Source organism: Heteronotia binoei, chromosome 6 (genome assembly GCF_032191835.1).
Source record: "Heteronotia binoei isolate CCM8104 ecotype False Entrance Well chromosome 6, APGP_CSIRO_Hbin_v1, whole genome shotgun sequence".
In the NCBI taxonomy this organism is placed as follows: domain Eukaryota; kingdom Metazoa; phylum Chordata; class Lepidosauria; order Squamata; family Gekkonidae; genus Heteronotia; species Heteronotia binoei.
In genome coordinates this window covers 57,677,089-57,698,205 of record NC_083228.1, presented here as the reverse complement: position 1 = coordinate 57,698,205, position 21,117 = coordinate 57,677,089, and the positions used below count along the sequence as shown (strand labels likewise).

At 41.2% G+C, this 21,117-nt stretch overlaps 1 protein-coding gene across 1 annotated transcript in view; it reads left to right on the top strand.

Annotated features, from left to right (window-relative positions):
* GRK5 (G protein-coupled receptor kinase 5) overlaps window positions 1-21,117 on the top strand; it is a 252,071-nt gene that overhangs the window by 63,516 nt on the left and 167,438 nt on the right. The window contains exon 2 of the mRNA XM_060241527.1: window positions 5,369-5,464. Within this exon, the coding sequence (XP_060097510.1) occupies window positions 5,369-5,464 (96 nt within the window). The remainder of the gene's footprint in view (window positions 1-5,368; window positions 5,465-21,117) is intronic.

Below are 21,117 nucleotides of genomic sequence, written 5' to 3'. Positions count from 1 at the left end.
CACCACCTCACTGGTCTATCTCCATAACTGTCAAGGTCTGCCTGTGGCCCCTTATCCACAAAACATGCTTTCCCATACATGACTGCAATGATCCAGTTTGGGCCATTTTATTGCATAGTATGTAAGAATACTTATGGGTTGAGAAGAAGCAAAGAAAGTCGCTTTCTCTTCTTTTATGTTTCTTAATGCAGATTAAAATTTCAGATTGTTTCTCAGAATCTCTTAATGGCAAGTCTTTTTGTTCCCATGAAGTTATAGCACATCATATGCTAATAGAATTTTGGAGTGGGTTTGCAATCATGCATTCATCTGTCTCTGTTAATTGACCTGAAATCTCTTCCCATCATTCCCCCCACAGGTGTATAAAATATCTGCATAGGGATGCCTTGTAATGTCAGTTTGCTAAGCCAGTGCTGATTTCTTTAACGCAGACAGGGATGATAGAAAGGACCAATTCAGGCATTGGTGTCTGATGCACTTCATATGAGATGCTGATGAATCCCTGAGAGTGTCATTCTTACAGCTTTTATTCATCCCAGGGACTATCTAATCCTTCCATACAATAGGGTAACTTCTGTGTCCCACCTTTAGTCCTTTTGGTTGCTCATGCTAAAAGCTTGAGGATAAATCAGGCCTCCAAATCTATTTATAGTGTTACTAGTAACCGCCCCCCCCTCAGTTCAAGTGCAGGATTTTTGTGCCTTTTTCACATGTGCATATATACATGTGGGGTTTCATCCTCATGAGTTTGCTGCACAGCTCAGCGTTTACTATGACAACTCACCATGTTCCAGGGGCAAGGGGGGACCCAATGCTATAATTAAGCATAACATTTTCAGACCTCTTAGTCCACTCAGTGACCCCCCCCCCATCCACCAGTATCAGCCTTACTTGTTGAGCAGTGAACAACTGATTGTTTGCCCTACCACTGGTATAGCTCATTAGGAGTATCAAAGATCCTTAATTCATTAAAAGGCCCTATGTCCAAATGCTGAGCCTTTAATAGGGAGCACAGAGAGACCACACTGTGCAGCCCACAAAACAAGACATCACAATTATTCAGGCTATCCAAGTGGTGAAAGTAGGGCATACAGCATATGGCACCTGTCAGATCTTTTTAAAAAATAGTAGCTGAGATCTAAAGAGTCTCCTCCATTCAAAAGATGTCATGAAAGCAAGAGTCAAGGCAGTAGTTGAATAGTCTTCATTTTCACAGCCTCCAAAATTACCATCCTGTTTGGTGAGATTACCTCCTTTTTAGCCCAGACAGACAGTTTGCTTTGCCTAGCTGTCTTGGAGCAATTTGTCCTTCAAGTCTTCACACCCACAGGTACACAGTTTCACCCCACATGCACACGTACGCCTGTGGTCTTGCCAAATTGTATTTTGAGTGAGCGAATAAGGAGAGCTCCAAGATACAGGCTGTGAGCTGGAAAGGTCAGGCAGATTAAAGCCGTTGATTGGAATCTTTAGCGTAGAAACGTCACGGGCGAAAAGAGGGCTGCTATATTGTGCTTGGATACAAGCAAATGAGTCATGATGCTGTGCTGCTGTGGGTTTGTTTTTGTTTTTGTTTTTAGACAAGGAATAAGAGAAGGGTGAAGCCATTGTCTATATAATGCACCAATCATGCTTGTAACTAGGGAACTGTTTTTCCAGATCCTGGCAAAAAAAGCATGGTAAAAATACACAATTTTGGTATGTTTGTGCATATCTTTTATTTCCTCCTCCACAAAATTACATCAGATTTTTACTCCCATGGTAACAAATTTACTTTGGATTCATGCTCCTAACAACTATTTCATATTCCTATTGCTGCTGTGAAGGATTGCTACATTTCATAAGCACACTTTAGCCAATGATTTTGTACTTCGTTCAGTAACTAATGTTGCAGTACAGTTCTGCAAATTCTCTAAGGTGATTTTACAGCAAGGCAGAATAGGGTTAATACAGAAAATATGCATAGTGCAGCTAGGTAAGAAAAGGGCAAGGGAAAAAAATCTTGATAAGGGAAACATAGGCCTATGTTAGAAATGCAGAGATTTGGATGTGTGAATGGCTGAATTTAATGGGAGATGTGGCTGTAAGTAAGCCCATATTTCAATATTTTGACATCACCAGCTTTTATTAAAAGAAGATTTTACTGTAAAGCAGCTGGAATGGGGTGTATTAATTGCCAAACTAGACTTGATAGCATTCTTGGGCTGCTACGAGGATGTCATTTCTATTTTAAAGTCATGTAAAAATGCTGCAAATATCTGCTCTTGATTAAGCTTGTATCAATGCACTGTTGTTCTTCCACACACATTTTCAGATGCCAAAATAGCCAGAGGAGGGAGTTCTTTTGGTGACTTGATAAGGTGTGGGGGGCGGGGGGACAAAGAGCGCTTCAGCTTGCCATGCTTGCAACATTTTTAAATGACTTTAAAATGGCAGAGTCATACCCGTGGCAGCCATGAAGATGCCATCTTGCCTAGTTTGGCCCTATTAACCTTCCTCACAGTTTGAATCAAGAATTCAGATAATGACAATTACAGTGAGATTTTTAAAAAACTTAATTTGGGATTTCCCATCCATTAGTGACTGAGCTCTGTATTTTTCATTATTAGATTTGAATTTGACGTAATTACATTTCACTCTAAATTGCCTGCATTCCGTGACCCCTTGACCTTGAAGAGTTTCTTTTCAAATCTCTTACATAAAATGGCAGAAGTATGGGGATCCACTTAGAGCAGGGGTGTCAAACCCATTTGTTATGAGGGCCAGATCTAACATAAATGAGACCTTGTTGGGTCAGGCCATATCAGGCCAGGCTGTGTGTGTTCCTATTTTAGATCAGGTAGCAGAGATATAAACTTTATAAAGGACACAAACACAAAGATTTATATATATTTTTTAAAATTTAAAATAAAACATGTTTAAAACATTAGCACTCATTGGTCTTACAGGTGCTTTCTTTGTATTTCTGCCAAGGGATCCAGGGAACTGGGCAAAGAAAGCTCTGGTCTTTCATTCCTTCTCCAGGGGACCAGGAGGGGGAGATGCCTCAGCCAATAGAAGTAAGAGAGGCTTGGCTCAGTAGCTCTGCTGTGCAATTGAGAGAACCTGGCAAGTTCTGCCTCCCCCCTTCCTCTCCAAGGGAGGAGCCTCAGCCAATGGAGAAAATAGAAGCTTTGTTCTGTAGCTCCTGTGTGATTGAGCAAGCCTGGCAAAGCAAGCTGTTATGCAGAAAGAAGAGAGAGAGAGAGAGAGAAGGAAGCAGAGAAAGCCAGTTGCCTTGGGGTATGATAGGAGCCCTCTGGGGGCCTGAGGCCGCATGTTGGCCCCCAGGCCGCATGTTTGACACCCCTGACTTAGAGCATCTCAAGAAGTAGGCTATATGCTTGTGTTGGAATAAAACTGTATTAGATTTTAGAATAATGTGGCTATCCCTATCACATGCCGACGCAGGAATTCGGGGGCTAGCCTTACAGTGGCTTCCTCCTTCCTTGAAGGTCGGGGACAAAGGGTGGCAATTGGGGGGGAACTGTCTCAGAGACACCCACTTTACTGTGGGGTGCCTCAGGGGGCAGTTCTCTCCCCGATGTTATTCAACATCTACATGCGCCCCCTTGCCCAGATTGCACGGAGGTACGGGCTTGGCTGTCATCAGTACGCTGATGATACCCAGCTCTATTTAATGATGGACAGCCGAACTGGCGATGTCCCTATAAATCTGGACCAGGCGTTACAAGCCGTGGCTGACTGGCTCAGGCTGAGCGGGCTGAAGTTGAATCCGGCGAAGACTGAGGTCCTTTGCGTGGGCCGCGGCGGACCAGGAGGGGAGATCACCCTACCGGCTTTTGACAGTGCGGCACTGATACCAGTGCGCAGGGTCAAGAGCCTGGGAGTGCTACTGGAATCCTCTTTATCAATGGAGGCCCAGATAGCCGCCACTGCGAGATCCGTCTTCTTCCACCTTAAGAGGGCGAGGCAGTTGGCTCCCTTCTTGGAACGCAGTGATCTAGCAACTGTGATCCACGCAACGGTCACCTCGAGATTGGACTACTGCAATGCCCTCTACATGGGGCTGCCCTTGTACCGAACACGGAAACTCCAGTTAGTGCAGAACGCGGCGGCCAGGCTGTTGGTGGGACTACCTCGGTGGGAACATGTACAGCCTGGGCTGCGGGACCTGCACTGGCTGCCGGTTGTGTACCGTGTTCGCTACAAGGTGCCGGTTATTACCTTTAAAGCCCTATATGGCCGAGGACCTGCCTATCTTAGGGACCGCCTCTCCCCATATGTTCCCCAGAGAGCACTGAGATCTAGCTCTCAAAATCTTTTAAAAATCCCTGGGCCAAGAGAGGCTAGACTGAAGACAACCAGGGAGCAAGCCTTTTCAGCAATGGCCCCTCGATGGTGGAACCAACTTCCAGAGATGGTGCAAGCCCTGCGGGACCTGAATCAATTCCGCAGGGCTTGCAAAACCTTTCTCTTTCAGCTTGCTTTTAAGTTAGAACCTGGCTAAACCGACCTGTAACCATCTAGTCATCTTATGCATGATTGTGATCTATAGCACCTTATAGTACCTGTTTTATCTATTTTAATTAACTTATGTAGTTGAATTGTATTTTTAAAACTCCTGTTTACATTGTATTTTATCCAAATCATGGTATTCCATGTCTGTGAGCCGCCCTGAGCCCGCCTTTGGCGGGGGAGGGAGGGATAGAAAAATAAATTTACTTACTTACATCTGAAGTAATCTCTTTTGAGGGTGAATGTACTAGAAGAATTCCATCTCTCTTCAGTTCTAAGACACTAATTTTGATCATGCTTTGATGGTGGTGATTCATATTATGGGAAATGGAGCACTTGCTGCTATTGGAAATTGATGTTGCTCCTCCTGCACTGAGTTTTCTCTGCTTGTCATGGATTTAAAACTTTTTAGTTCTATGCCCAAAACTGCAATTATAATGTTATGATTCATTTGAGCATTTGTTTGTTTTAAAATACTTTTGGTTTTTAATTTTGGCTTCAATATGAGCCCTGTCACTTGGAAAAGTCTGCTAAATAATTCATCTTCACCTAAAAAAAAAATGGAATGGCGCAGGGAGGGAGGCTGAGGAGATGCAAATTTTGTGTCTGTTTTTTATGATTATATGATTTCTATGTTTATATGTGTATGGGGGCTGCATGTGTGTAATAGCTGCAATGCTGTGTTCAAACAGTGCAGCTGACAGCTTTGATTTATAGAAACTTTGAAGGTTCAGGTTATCTCACTTGTTACGTTAAGGTACATGAGGTAGATTCATGCTAGCTTTGTGGGAGAAACATGAAACAGGAATATAACAAAGAATTTAATCCCAATATCCTTTTTCGTCTTCAGGGGGTGGAGGAAAGCGTAAAGGTAAAAGCAAAAAGTGGAAAGAAATCCTGAAGTTCCCTCATATTAGCCAGTGTGAAGATCTTCGGAGAACAATAGGTAAGGTCTTTTAATGCTTTTGTTTTTAAATGTTCAGTCATTTGTTCATGCAAAAAGAGACAGGAAGCTTGTTTTTAACTTGACTATCTGTCTTTCTGTATGCCTTGTATCTTCCTATCTTAAGGGACTTGATGTTTATTTTCCTTCACCCACATTAATATAGTTTTAAAGCACCTTATCTGTTCACTTGCCCTTTACTGATTTTCCTGTTTAAAATACACCTTTTTGTTGTTCTTTGTTACTCTGCCTGGTCTACATGCCTATTTTCTTGGCCAAAGCAAGGAATCGGAAGGTCTTGGGATGGTACTCTGGGCCTTCCCAATGAACCCTAATTCCAGAGTGGTGGCAGTGTCAGGAGGCACCCCATCTGGGTCATGACATCTGGGTCTTAGTTTCTGCTGAGCATTTAAAATGTAAGATGTTTGAAGATGGCATAGGGCATCTCTGCATATTACTACAGATTTCCATTTGTTGGAACAATGAACTGGTATGACCCTAACAACGAGTACTGAAGGTATGCCTCTTCATACTGCATGGGATTTAAGCTCATCAGACTGTGTTCTGGGATAGCTGTTATTCATAGCTGTGCAGGTTTAGGCAAGAGTTTGTGCACAAGCAATGGATTTTACAATTTATTAGGCCTTTGAACAAAAGCATTTCATGCCACAAAGCAAACTGCTTTATAAAGTTTCTTTGCTTTAATAAGTGACTTGTCATTTATATCTATCAGGGGATGCCTTGGGATCAGCAGTGGACTAGATGAGAGCCAATAAATTGAAGCTCCAGACCGAGGTGTTTGTCTGTCATAAAGCCAGTCAGGGATTGCATGGTTAGCTTGACCTTGGATGGGTTGTTTTTCCTTTTCTTTTTGTTATTAGATCTTGGCAGGCCTCAGATTCAGCAGGAGCTCACAGGAGCACAGTTCCTGAACCTTTCTGAGGGTTCCCCCTCTTCCTCCCCACCTACGTTATCCATTGAATAGTAGGTGCAGCTGCATAACAATCTCTGGATTAGGAGAGCAGGCAGCCAGCCTCCAGGGGCTTTGCCATGCCCCCAGCAGCCCTCATTAACCCCTAGAGAAGCCCACACCACCCTTTCTCCACTTCTTATGTGATTTTGGGCAGTGGGTGACTTGCTGGCCTTTTGAATGTTGGAGGGGAGGCAGTCAGGGAGAGCCCCAGGTGAGAGAGGCCTGCTTGGGCTGGCTGGATCTCTAACGAGCCCAGCAGGCCTTGCTCGCTGAGGGCTCTTCTTTCTTACATTGGGTTAGGGGGCAGTGGCATATGCTAATGAGTTATGCTAATGAGCTCCGCCACTTATTTTTCTACCAAATAACCCCTGCAAATGGCTCTAGAAGCAATGGGAAAAGCAGCAGAAAAGAGGGAATTTCCTATGAACCGCTATCAGAAATTCCCCACCTGGAAAAAAGTTAATATTTAATGACTCAGATCAGTCATATCTGAATGCTGATTCTTATCCTAGTAACTTTCTAAAGATTTTAGGGTTAACACCGAAAATTATCAATAAATAAGAGAAATTACAACCTTTATCTTTATTTTTGTTCCTAGATTACTTGCATTGCTAGTTCTTTTACCTCTGTGTTTTTTTGCAGTAGAAGTACCTGTTTTGCTTAAAGTGCTGATGTAATCCTGAAAGTTCAAGGCCAACTCCCTGTGCCTAAACACTTCAGGACTCATATTGGCCTGAAAAGGAATAGGACTCATGTGTGGTGGGATGAACATTAATGTATTTTGCATCCAAATTATGCTTTCCTTAGCAATCCTTCCAAAAGGAGTCAGATGGAAGACAGTTACCTCTCTCTTATACCCAAGAGCAGATTTTTAGCCAGAGCTTGAAAGACTGTAAAGTAGGCTGCTGTCCAGGAGTGGGGCTGGCTTCAGGGTGGCATACCAGGTGCTTAAAACCTTCTTTCTAGTAGGCAGGCTGCCTATATAAGTACTCTCTTGTGCATTGTTAAAATGCCTTCTTTCTTTGGATTTGTTGTTTAGATACCACTAGATAGGGGATCCTTTTCCAGATTTTGGACTTTATAGCTGTTCTCTGTAACTAGAGCTAGAAACGTTGTTTAAAAATGAAAATAGAAATTCTCATGATTCTTACAAACATCCTCTGCACCTTGATAACTCTTTCAACATCTGTTATGAATACTGTCATCCATGTCGTGAAATACTGAGAGCCAGTTTGGTAGTGTAGTGGTTAAGTGCGCAGACTCTTATCCGGGAGAACCAGGTTTGATTCCCCACTCCTCCACTTGCACCTGCTGGAATGGCCTTGGGTCAGCCATAGCTCTGGCAGAGGTTGTCCTTGAAAGGGCAGCTGCTGTGAGAGCCCTCTTCAGCCCCACCCACCTCACAGGGTGTCTGTTGTGGGGGAGGAAGATAAAGGAGGTTGTGAGCTGCTTTGGGACTCTGAGTGGAGGGCGGGATATAAATCCAATTTCTTCTCCTTCTCCTTCTCCTCCCTCTCCTTCTCCTTCTCCTCCTCCTCCTCCTCCTCCTCCTCCTCTGTGTGTCTGTTGTTTAGTTGTTTGTGGATCTGTTTCTTTGAGTGTTTTTAAAGTAGATTTTCTTTTGACTCCTGTTCCAGTTTCAGACAAATGTGTGTTGTTTTGTTCTGCCATTACAATCTTTTGGATATGTCCACTTCACCACAAGCATAGAATCAGGGAGGAAAAAAATATAATTTTTTCACATGCTATCATAGAAACTGTGAAAAAATCCCTTTTATGCATCTTGGGAGACTAAAAAGAACAGACTGCCTGTAGTTGACAGCTTCCAGGATGTTAAGGGGTCACAAGGGAAATGAGTTTAAATTATCTCAGCCCACATTCTATGTACAGAATTTATTTCATAACATTTTAATCCATTAAGGGTTATCTTGGAAGTAGTGAAGGAGAAAAAGCAAGAAAGTGATTGCCATTTCCCTCTAACATGTACGTAACAAGATCCCCATCTCCTATGCTATAAAAAGTTATGTTAAAATATTTGGCGTGTTTTCTTGCCCTATGCCAGAAGCTGTTTCCACCAAATGGCTCACTTCATTTTTATTTCTGGTCAGGAGTAGTAAATTTCTGACACTGATTTCCCATGCCTATGGTTGCTTAAATGCCACAACACACACCAAGCTTGCTTCAGTATAGTCACAGGCTGGAAAAATGGCCTTTTGAAAATGGCTTTCTGTTTATTACTTGAAAACTATGGAGAGTTTCAGGGTCTGTCATGATTTTATTTGGTAATACAAGTCATTAACTTTAATTATTACTTATGTAGAGCTTCAGATTTGGGAGGTTGGTGTATTATTATAGCTCTGTGTTCATGCTGAGTAGTGTTGGGGATGAGGTTATTCTGGAAACATTTGCTCCAGAAGTGGAAATCCATATGCAACAATGGGTTGGGGGCAGTTTCCATCCAGACTGAAATGCCTGTTGTGTGCTCCGTTTTCTGTTGAATCCTCTCCACTCTGGTGTGATTGCAGTGTGCCGCTTCAGGTAACTTAACATTGCTCCAGGCTTTATTCCATGACTTCTGCTGCAAGTTTAGTTTCTTCTGCTACTGGCATTGTTTGTTAATTGATTGTTAGCTGCCTTGTGGGTTTTATAAGTGTGACATTGTTAGCATGGTGCAACATGTTATTGGTCTAGCGGTCTCCCTGACATGGTACATTCTGTGATATTTTACCTGGTGAGCAATTTTATGTATACATTTCCCCATCTTGAAATACAGCAGTAACCATCTCAGAAGTGAATGCATGAATCATCCTTCCCTTTAGTATACAGTGTGCACAACCAAGCCCAATGCTAGAAGTTTCTTAAAATTCCATTGTGTCGAGATTATTGTAACAGGGACACTTAAACACCTTTGGAATTCTGTAGTTGTCATCTGAGAATTGTTAGGAACTGCAGTGTAGCTAGCCCTGTAACAGAATCTCATTAGCTTCAAGTTGATGTAGGCTGAAGGGCCCCCCATCATATGCAAATAATAAAATAGACACGTTGTTGCCTGAATGGCTTATGAACCAATAAGTAGGTTGCACAGGAAGAAGGGATAGATAAGCTGCAACAAAATAAATTCAGAGTTCAGGTATGTTCATTTTGCAGGTAACAAGAAGGAATGGCCACTTATTGGACCTATTCTAAAGACTAAAACAAGTATGATGATGCAGATGTGAAATTAAGTTACCAAACGCAAGTGCAGAGTGCCTAATCTAAAATGCAGTTGTGATGCTCTTCAAGGGTATGTTTTTACCCTCCTTCTAAGACTTTCCCTAATGGGCAATGGGCTCCCAAGGCTACTTTTGGCCAGGGAGGACAGAGACAGGCACAGTGTGGATTCATGTCTTTATTCCCACCATGGCTAAAAGCAGCCTGTGGAGAATTGGGGAAACAGTTAAGCAGGGGTAGAATTGAGCCATCCCCATGGCCACCATTGAGATGAGGTCCTTTCTTCCAACCAAGTTACTAATTTTTTTCTCAAGAGGAGCATCCGGCTCAGAACTTCAGCATCTAAATGGAGGGGGTTGACTGATGATGGCTGTCTATTCCTCTCTCTTCAGGCAGTTGCCAGGTAGAGGAGGAAAGAACCATAAATACCTGTCCTAGCTCTTTGGGAGAAGTGCCGTATAATCTGATAATTAAATTTCTACCTGTCATACAGCTAAACAGGAGGCTTCCGGGGGGGAAAGAAGGAGCAACCTTACTGTTGTCTTCACTGGGCTCAGAAAGTAGCTACTTTGTTAGGATAGCACTGCTATTGACATCATCTGGGTAACTCCAGCCCGGGTTGGAAGCTTTTGATTGGAAAACTGTGGGAGATTTTGAGGGTGCAGTCTGGTGAGGGTGGGGTTTGGGGAGGGGAGGGATTTCAGTGCAGTATAATGCCATAGAGTCCACCTTCCAAAGCAATCATTTTCTCCAGATGAACTGATCTCTGTCACATGGAGATCAGTTGTAATCCCAGGAGATCTCCAGCACCACCTGGAAGCTGGCAACTCCCCTACCTTATCCTCACTGACTGAAATTCAGAACTAGCATTCTCTCCAAAAGAAATGAATGGTAAAAAGAAAAGCAGATAAGGAAACTGGGGTTGCTAGGTCACCCTGGCAGGGCTTGGGGGAGAAACAGGGTTGCCAACTCCAGTTTGGAAAACTCCTAGAAATTTTTTTTTGGGGGGGGTGCCTGGGGAGGACAAGGACCTTAGTGGTGTACAATGCCACAAAGTGAAGGTTGTCAACCTCCAGGTGATAGCTGGAGATCTCAAGGCAACAGAGATCAGTTCACCTGGAGAATGTGGCCACTTTGAAAGGAAACCCCTTTGGAAACCTCTATGGAAAACCCCACTCTCCTCAGGTTCCACCCCAAAATCTCCAGGTATTTTCCAACCCAGAGCTGGCAGCCCTACACGCAGTCCATCCTCCAAAGCAGCCACGTTCTGCAAGGGAACTGATCTCTGTAATACAGAGATGAGTTGTAATCCCAGGGGGTCCCCATGTGCCACCTGGAGGCTGGCATCCCTAAAGTAGGCTGAAAGAAAGAGTTAAGCCCACCCAGTCACATCTGGTCTCATCTTTAAGAAGTTCCAAAAGCTCTCCTTGGTGGAGTTCTTCCTGTAAGGAAAGAAGACTATTAGATCAAACAAAACCTTTCCAAACCCTAAAATTACATGCTAAAATATTTTACAGTGGCTTTTATTCCTTCCTAATTTTATAAACTCAGTACTGGTGATGAGAGCTGCAATGACCACTGTGGAGTTGCTGCATTTTTTTATCCACCAGATTGTCTTACTCCTGGCTTTTCTGCCACGCCATTATAACCACCTTAGAAGGACCACACCTACAGAATTGAGCATAATCCAGATCCCAAGTCCTGCTAAAACCATCAACACTATCCTGCCAGTCATGGTACTGGGGTTTTCTGTTTTGTATAATCTGGGACTTGGTTGTCAGTTTAATTTGCCAGCTGCCTTCACAAGGGACAAACCATCCTGTAAATTACTTTTCTGTGTTCTGAAAGTCTAAAGTCATTTAAATTGTATGGTATTTAATATGTTTCATAGGGGGAAAAAACCCACACTACACTTAAAGAGAAAACATGGAGCGATATAGGTTGCCAGTATGTGGGCATGGGCACATTTTACTAAATGTAGGTAGGACAAAGTAGGCCCCCAAATAGTCCAAATATAGCCTCCTCTGGATGTGTAAAATTGTATTAAGTTGATAGTTTCTTTAAAAAAAAAATACATGAGCTTCCGTTGGCAATCTGTATTTCTCAAAACAGAATTTAGTAAGGATAGAAGAACTTTATTAAAGGGAGAACACAGATAAAAACAAAACAAAGATTATTGAATGCTTTAATTTAACATACATCCCACTATGTAAGTGTAATCAGCAGTCTGTTAAAGCTGTGGGTGGTTTCAGTTCTTTGTTTGGATTTTAATTTATATCATTTGTGTTTGTGTTAATCATTTTTAGCAGCTGTGGTTGTGCTGGAAAACCAGCAAGCCATTAGCAAACCCTGTGATATGTCCCTGTCACAGCTAAGGTGTCTCAAAGGAAAGGAAGTAAATGGTTAAATTGTCTTACAATTTAGTTGGAGAACACCATATAGGAGTGCAGGAACTCTTGAAGCTACAGTTTCATCTGTTCTTTTTTTCATTTGTTAGGTGTGTGTGTGTGTGTGTGTGTATATATATATATATATATAAAGAAACTCAAACAAAATTTACATGTAAAATAGCACAGAGGAAAATTTTACCATATACATTTTACCAATTTTTACCATATACATTAGTATATCAAAGCTAAACCTAAATCAAACCTAAATCCATTTTCAGTTCACACAATTAAAAAGTATAACAAACTGCATGAAAAAAGCAAGAACAAAATGGCACTGGTGCGCTCAATTCAGTAAGTCAGTGGAATCAGCGGTCTGTTAAAGCTGTGGGTCATTTCAGTTTTTTTGTTTGTTTGGATTTTAATTGACATTGTTTATGTTAATCATTTTAACAGCCCTGATATTTTTGAAAACTGAAAGTCAGGACTGACATATTTTAATAAATACAAATAAATCAATATGAACAAAACTAAAACAATGGTGGTCTGGATGTACACCATTTCCTCTCCTATTCTTGGCAGAGGAGAGCTTGAGAACCTCATGCTCTGAGACACAAGGGAATGTCCATCCCCATGGAGATCATGGCAGACTCCATGGCTATCAGGGAATCAATGGTCAGTAGGCTAGTGTAATTCCTCGCAGCAGCCAGTATCACAGAAGCATCCTTGTCAGGGCAACCAAGATGCTGCCAATGGACCTGGATGCTGGGTGTGGCTTCCTTGAAAATCAGGAGGCATGTGGAGCCTATGTTGGCCTATTTAGGCCTAGAAATGACAGAGTTTGTTTGAGAGAAATACTGTTGTATGCAGCTATAGTTCTTTTCCCTCATGGTCAAAGACTCCACACGAGCTAGAATTGCCAACTCAGGGTTAGGGAATTCCTGGATATTTGGGGGTAGCGCTAGAGTTAGGGGAAGGGGTTAACAGCACTGATGTTATATAACTGCTGTGAGAAAGTCTATCAGTGAACTGTACATATATACTCAAAATGTTTCACTTTATTTAGTGGGGTTTATTCCCAGATAATGGTGAAGAGGGTTACAGCCTATGTTTGTGTAGGGATTTGTGTCCACAGCCTTTGCCTGTGATTCAGTATTGGAAATATACTGTTGTCAACCTCAGTACTGACTGGTAAGAGAGTTTGTAAATCTCTATGTTTATCTTTTAAAAGCATCCATGTGATTTGTGAACTTTTGGGGCTCAAGAGCTATTTCAAAGAGTTTATGTGGAAACTTGAAGGACATTGATGTGGTCTCTACCTTATCAGTTTTAATTAATAGGTTTGCAGAGGTTTTTTAAATATTTTATTTACTGTCTTGTTACTTGTCTTGGGTTCCTGTGTGTCAAGAGAAAGGCAGGGTATATAAACACTCAAAATAAATAAAAACATGTAGCACTATGTCCTTACTATTTATAATATTCACAGTGCCATCCTAATCGCAGTTTCATCTCTCTAAAGGTGTGTTCACACTATACTAAATAATTTGTTTTGCAACTGGATTTTTGCTATTCTTACACAGTAAAAATCCAGTTGCAGAACACATTATTTAGTGTAGTATGAATGCACCCTAAGTCCATTGAATTCAGTCCGCTTAGAATTGTGCAGCTCCGCTTAGGATGATACCATTAGTCATCATGAGCATGCAGCCTTAGTACTTCAGACAAGGTGCAGGCAACAGAGAAATATCTGTACCTTTGAGTCCCCAGTGCTTTGTATGAGAATGTTTGAGGTTGTCCTCATTCATTGAGGAAGAAAAGGAAGTAGTGCCAGCTTTTCAAGGTGCGAGGGTTATTGAGCTCTAAATAGGAAACTTTTTGCTTTTTGTAAAGGACAGATGTGTGTCTGTTGCTGGACTACAAGATGATCATGGAATGCTGGGCAGAAACTTTAAATGTTCTCAGGTTCATCGTACTAGGAAGGATTCTTTCATAAGATACTATCTCCTAGAAAATTTTAGAACATTCATTGGTTATGAAACAGAGCATTTTTTGAATAGGAATGCAGTTCCAGCTGGCTTGGTCAGGGGGTGTGGCCTAATATGCAAATAAGTTCCTGCTGGGCTTTTTCTACAAAAAAAGCCCTGATGAAACATTTGATAAAGTTACAAGGCTCGGCTATTGTGATAATACAAATATAAAGAAGTGTGTTGGGAGAATCTTTGAAAAGGTTGAATTTTACTGATGCCCACCTGTTCTTCAGAGTTTTTAGATGATAATAGATATGAAGTTAGAAATCAGGATCACCTTTTCCATATGACTGATGTCCTCCATGAGTCTTTAAAACAGGAAGAATACAAAAACATTCTGGTAATTTGTATTAGTCAAGTCAGCATAGACTACTCTGCAATTGCTTTGTTTCTCTGTGTGCCAGTTTCATTTAGTAGGTGGTAGGCTCACAAGGTTTTTGTTTCCCTTGCCACTGGCATCTTTTTCAATCTCCCATGCGGCCCTTTTCAGTTTTTGTTACCCTAACTAAAGTAACCTTTGTAGTCTATTGAGGCTTTTACCACATCTTTCCTTCTGGCCATAGCATTATATGGAAAGTATCCAGTGGAAATGTGGTTAGACGATGGCAGATTGATCAGATCCTTAGCCTAGGAAACTAGGCATCAACAGACCTGGTTCTATTATTGACCCTGCCAGTGGTGTGTAGCTTGGCCTTAGCTTTGACCATTGAGGGTCATGCCACATCCTGAGGTCTTTACTGTCCTTTCTGAACTATTCTGACAGATATGCCACTGCCTCCAATATTTTAGACAATGGGCACTCCAGAAATGGGTCAGGATATTTTTATATGCTGTGCTTCTAGTCAAGTATAATAATCACATGCTTCCAGTTTTTAAAATTTTATTCAGCATTTTCAATCTCAAAAGTGCCTTAAGGTCATTGTCTCATTCACACATGTCAGTAATACACATACAGACACATTTTGCTTTCTAGTTTCTGGGAGTAAGATGGGAATTGATATGCCTTACAACTGACAGATGGTGCCTAAGGGTTTGTTCATGTTGTACAGCCATTCCTAGAGTATATCATTTCCGACTACTTGAGAGATTGTATGCTTGAATGCTTGAAAAACCCCACCCTGCATAACAAAAGCAGCATGCCATGGATAAATTGACTAAGGGATTCTTTCCTTGTAGAAGCTTTCAAACGTGTGGTTCCTCATTCTGTAGCTTCAGATAATACAGTCCAAAGGGGATTTTACCACATAATGTTTCTATACCACTGAACTGCTCTGTGTTGGTATTAAATGAGGCTCTCTACTGAATGGAGCAAACTTTCTATTACAACTCAAGAGGACATGTTGACGAAAAAAGGTACTTAGAAAAAAAGGTAGCTTTTGTTTACAAGTTGACAATTAATGTAATAAGCATTTTCTGCTTAGAACCAACCCTCCTCGCATAGTACCCATGAAAAACAAAGAAAATGGTGGCACTTTAGAGGCTGGCTGGTTGTGGTATGGGCTTCCAAAGGCAGTAGTCTGCTTCAGCCAAAGTATTTCATGTGATTAAGTGAGCAGCTAGGCGCGGTTGCAGACATGAAGCAATTTCTACAGATTTTTATTTCCAATGGGGATATAGCGGGCTATGCAGAAAGTGTGTGACATCAAATGAACAGATGGATCATAAGAACGGCACTGCTGCCTCACTGCATCTAACCAGCGTTCTGTTTCACAGACCATTCTTGGCTGCTGACTTTTGCCTAGTGCCACAAACCCTACTTCAGCATGCCCTTGTTTGTATAGAGCCTGAAACCATACTAACTTAGCTTTCCCTCATCAGAAAGCAGCCTTCTTATGCAGGTTCCAGTAGGGAGTTTGATGGGAACAGGAAGCACAGCCAACGAGTCTCTTTTCCTAAGAACAGCTAATAGATTCACTTGTAAGCAGGGCACAAAAGTGATGGTCCCTGGTATTCATTCCCAGAATCTAATACTTTGTTTGGCTCATATCCATGCATGCTAAATACCCTCTGTCCCAGAGAAGTGTTCCTCTTCTGCTGGTCTATTTGTGTGAGGGCTCATTGGGAGCCATTGATGTGGCACAAACAGAAGTGCTAATGGCAGAGAAAAGTGTGCTCCATGCCTGCTTGGGAATCTTCTTACCATTCTTAGGACTATTGTCCTATTTCCCCTGGAAGTCCACCTTTTTTTGGTGGGTGGGGGGATAGTGCAAAGAAAGCATTACACAGGAGGGGGAAGGATAATTCTGGGCTGCTTGCAGCTTGGAGAATGATCTTACCCTGAGAGCAGAGCTCTAGCTGTTATCAGTGGAACACAAACAGCTTTTCTAGCATAAAGATAAGGCAAGGTGGAGCTATAGTGATATGAGTAGAAACAGATGCACAAAAGGCATATCTTCCCCAGTCCCAATTGCCAGTCTGTTAGTGTCAAAAATGCCACAGCACACAGGATATAAATGAAAATTCAAGCCATCCGAGTGGGTTTTAAATGAAAATTCCCTTGAGATTTCCCTAGAGATTGGCCAATAGGTCTTGAGCAACAGAGTTGTGATCTTACATTATTGCTTCCAACAGATCAGTAGCTCAACTGGCAGTAAACTGAATAGGGATTTACTAGGCTAGGGAAAACATTGCTTTAATATCCCTTATGGTATCAAGTAGAAAAGTTCTGTTGTCATGACACTTGTGTGGAATGAATCTAAGGTAATACTCAAACTTTTGTCAGTAGAGAAAAACAAACAGGTTTCTGTTTCCATGTTTCAGTTTGAAAGTACATTTTTAAAATGAATAATCTAGATGGTAGATGAATTTATTCTGTATTTATTTAGGATATTTCTGTGCTGTCTCTTCAGCATCTGACTTGACTCAACTGAACCCATCAGTCGTTCTGGGGTTGTTCCACTAGCTTTAATGAGGCTAGAGCAGCAGAGTCATTTTGCATGAATCATAGTTTTACTTAGTGGAAATAGAAAAAGAATGGAGGTATAATTATCAGAGATGAGACATAAAAGCACCCAGTAAGGGCAGATGGAGGCTTTTTCAGCCAGTGTTTGACAGCGACACTTTTGGTGGAAGTTTTTGTAAAAGAAGTAATGGATTAAATCCTAAACTTTCTTCTTGTGCTGGGGAGGGGGGGGGGCAGACACTCATCCAGATCCCCACATTGTATCCCAGACTGTTCTTGAGGGTCCACTAATCTCCAGATCTGCATTCCAGAGACCTCAGCAAGAATGGAGAATCCTGTTCTGCAGGCTCAGCTGCACTAATAATACCTTAAGGTCCCCAAACTTTAATATTTTTTTTCTTTTGAACTTAGTCATTTTAAGATGGAACATGTGTGTTAATTTCAAGAGTATTTTAGAATAACAAACTATTTGGTGCTATATCAGGGTCTTGAAATTATAGCACATCTAAATTGACATTTTGTTAACTCTTTTGATTCCCCCAAATGGGATGTTTTGATTTCAGTTTTTTTTTTGTTTAAAATTATTGTTCTTATTTACATCTTGTTTTACTAAAAGCAAATGCAGGGAAAACAGCCAGACCAGAATGAAATAACTAGTTTTTGAGAAATACGAGAGGGCCTCTCATTCTATGTGGATAAAGAGAAGGGAGGAATTGTCTTAACACAGAAGACAGGGGTGGGGGATTACAAAAGAATCTGGCAAATCCATGGAGGGTAGCAAGGGGACAAAATATAGATGTTAATGTGATGCCTTAAAATGTGGGGTCAAAATGGATTCAGGTGGAACAAACATCAAAATGTCTCAAATCAGTGTGATTTTTTTTTTTAACAGAATGTTTTCTGCATTTGACATTTTGAGCATGTGATTTAATAGTGGTTTGGCTGCTTGTAGAAAATAGGGAAGAAAATGTTCCTGGCCTTTGGCAGAAGTGAAAGCGACAACCTTCCCAACACCCTCATTTCCTTAGTCTAAGGTTTGGCTTCCAGGGGGTGGGAGGCTTTCGTCACATCATCAGTGAGTTCAAATGAGAGCACTGTAGCGCCAAGGAGTTGAAAATTGAGGGAGAGAGGCTGAAAGCATTCCACTTTGTTTCTTTCTTATGAGGTATGTCCCTACTATCCCTGGCAAGCAAATAACTAAAATTACTTTGCCTTGTCTTACCTCTGTAACAAATGTCACTCATCGGTCTGTACCACATTTTAGGATGGCTAAGAGTCAGTTCAACCTCTTACAACTCCCATAAACATAAATTGTGGTCTGTTCAGTTTGCTCTGTGTGGATCATTCAGTGGAAGTCAAAACACTGAGTTTCTGTCTCTCTGTTCTGCTTCTACACTAGGCTATGCCTGGCATTTCTTGTCAGGGTGTTTTAAAACACGTATTTTGGACCAACCTCTTCTTAGGTGTTTACCTATGGCTTACCTTAAGATTTTTCCCCTTGGAGCAGGATGTCTGTTGTTAGCAATAAAACTGTGGAAGGTTGCCTCCAAAATATGAATCTGTCTCACTTCTCTCTCACTTCTCTATCCAAATATTTAAGGGGTCTGTATTTGAGAGCTGAGGAAAAAATATGATTTTTCTCCAACAACTGTGCCTTTCTGTGCTTGGAAAGACATCTGGATCTCTACAAAACACCTAGGAGGTTGTTAGCCCTTTGGTGCATCTAGTTCCACCCTGGCAGCCACCCTCCAGTGTCTTGGAAAGACAGGTTCTTCTCAAGTCTTCCACATGGGGTGCTTTCAAACTGTTAATGGCAGGAAATGTAAAGCTTGCAGTCAGCTACCACTGGGTTGATGGCCTACTTCATTCACCAGTTTTGCACTGCATTGGAACCTGAAGCTTTTAACACGTTGACTGCTCTCCGCTAGTTAGGGTTGCCAACCTCCAGGTGGGACCTAGAGATCTCGTGGAATTATCACTGATCTCATGTCAGCAGAAGTCACTTCCCCTGAAGAAAATGGTAGCTCTGGAGGGTGAACTGTCTGGCATTGCACCATCCATCCCCTCTACAAACTCTGCCCTCCATAGGTTTTACCCTCAAATCTCCAGAAACTTCCCAATCTGGAGTTGGCAACCCTCCCACTAGACCAACAAGGTACAAACAGGGAGTAATGCCACATATTTATAAAACAATTCTTTCTTTTCTGCCCAAGCATAGAGAGGCAAAAAGATCAAATGGTTACAATATTGCTTAAAATAAAAAACATCTTCAGTTTGCAGTGATGTTTAGGAACATCTAGCAATAATAAAGATATAGTAATGGAAAAGAATAGTATAAAAGGGAAATGTTGGCACTTTGCGTAAAAAACAAACCCAGAAACTTGACATGATAAGTAATGCTAATACTTGGTCTGTTCAGTACAGGTCTAGGTATCTGTTAATGTCACTTTATGTTTCCAAGTTATTTTTAGTTAAGGCATAGTAAACCTGAGGAACTGGTTGCACTTGTTATATTTTTAGACAGTATTCATGTTTAGTTAAGTAAAGCATTATCTTTACTTCCTCATATCTAGGTCTTAAATTCCTAATAAATGAATGAACAAGAACAATAGTCTATTTCAGCAGGGGGCAAAGTGAAAGGCTTTTCCAGCTATGTTTTAGAGGCCTCACCCAAGTCAAAGAAGTAATTTTCCATCTGTTTCCAAATACGTCAGAATAAACACTTTGATATACATCTGTTATAAGCAAACATACTGAATTTGATTCACTTTCTGATAATTTTGCACAGTGTTACATAATGAAATGGATATGTGCTGAATCATTTACAAAATGAGTGCTACATAATCCATGAAAAGCAATCTTGTTGACAAATAAATAATGGCAACCTAAATTGGCCATGCGTATAAATCCTCATGGTGTTTAGGAGACCTTCCTCACTTCAGCATTTTAGGGAAGGTTCATAGCTTAGCTGGTTAGTTGGTTTGTAGTTTGTTTGGACAATGTACTTTGTTCAGTCCCCTGGCTCTTCATTTAAAGGGCTTCAGATGAGAAAGTAAGGAACAACTGCTGCATGCTTACTTATAAGTCTTACTGAGGCATGAATCTTGGTGGATTTTTGAACTGAACACTGTGATTCCATATGGTTTAAATCTATCTTTGGGTTTTACTTGCTTTTGATAATGCCTTTTTTGATATGATTCTTTGATCTGTATACTAAAAATAGTGTGATTGTTTATGATTCAGATTTAATTTGATATGTTCCTTATAGATTTGCCGGTATTTAACTCTGTAATTCTTTGTTGCTGTCTTTAGCAAGTTAGATACAATGGTATCCCTTTACAAGAGGTCTCCTTTAACATTGTACCACCTGTTGGTGATTTGGTCTTTAAACCACCTTGTGTGCTTGTTCTGTAACTGAATAGAGTGAATGGATGCTGAATGAATAGCAGTCTCATGGATATTGCTGTAAACATGTGCCATATTGAATGAGAGGACAACAATGTGAGTACACAACTGGGTGTATTGTAATTTGGATACTTTATTGATACAATGGATGCATTTGTAGCTTTGTGGTCTATCTCTAGTCTTGTAAGTCCCACTGGGAAGAAGTATTTGCATGAAACAAGGTTGCAGTCGACCCCTTGTCTGGGACTTTATTTCAGATGGACACATATATATCATTAGACAGTGCATTTTCACTGAAGTGGACTTTGAAATTCTTTTCCCTTTCACAGCATTCCTGTTGACTCGTATGTGAACCGAAGAAAGTGTTATGTAGAGATGAGGCTTTCTGTATAATTTATGAATTTCTAAAATCCGGTTAAGAAATATTTTTGCATGTATATTTATAGTGGAAGACTGTTTTCATTATTTGAGGTTATGATACCCTTGGTTTTCTCCCTAACCTCCAGGTGGCAGCTGGAGACCTCCCAGTATTACAGTTTATTTCAAAATCTGTTCCCCTGGAGAAAATGGGTTTTGAAGGGTGGATTCTATGGCATTATACCCTGCTGAGGTCTCTCCTGTCCCCAAGCCCTGCCCTGCCTTACCCTCAGGGCCCCACCATGAGTTGATAATTAAGCATATGTTTGAGTGCTAAGAGAAAATCAGCAGGCCTGCAAAACTAGGTAGTACTTAAGTAGTTTTAAAACACTGGA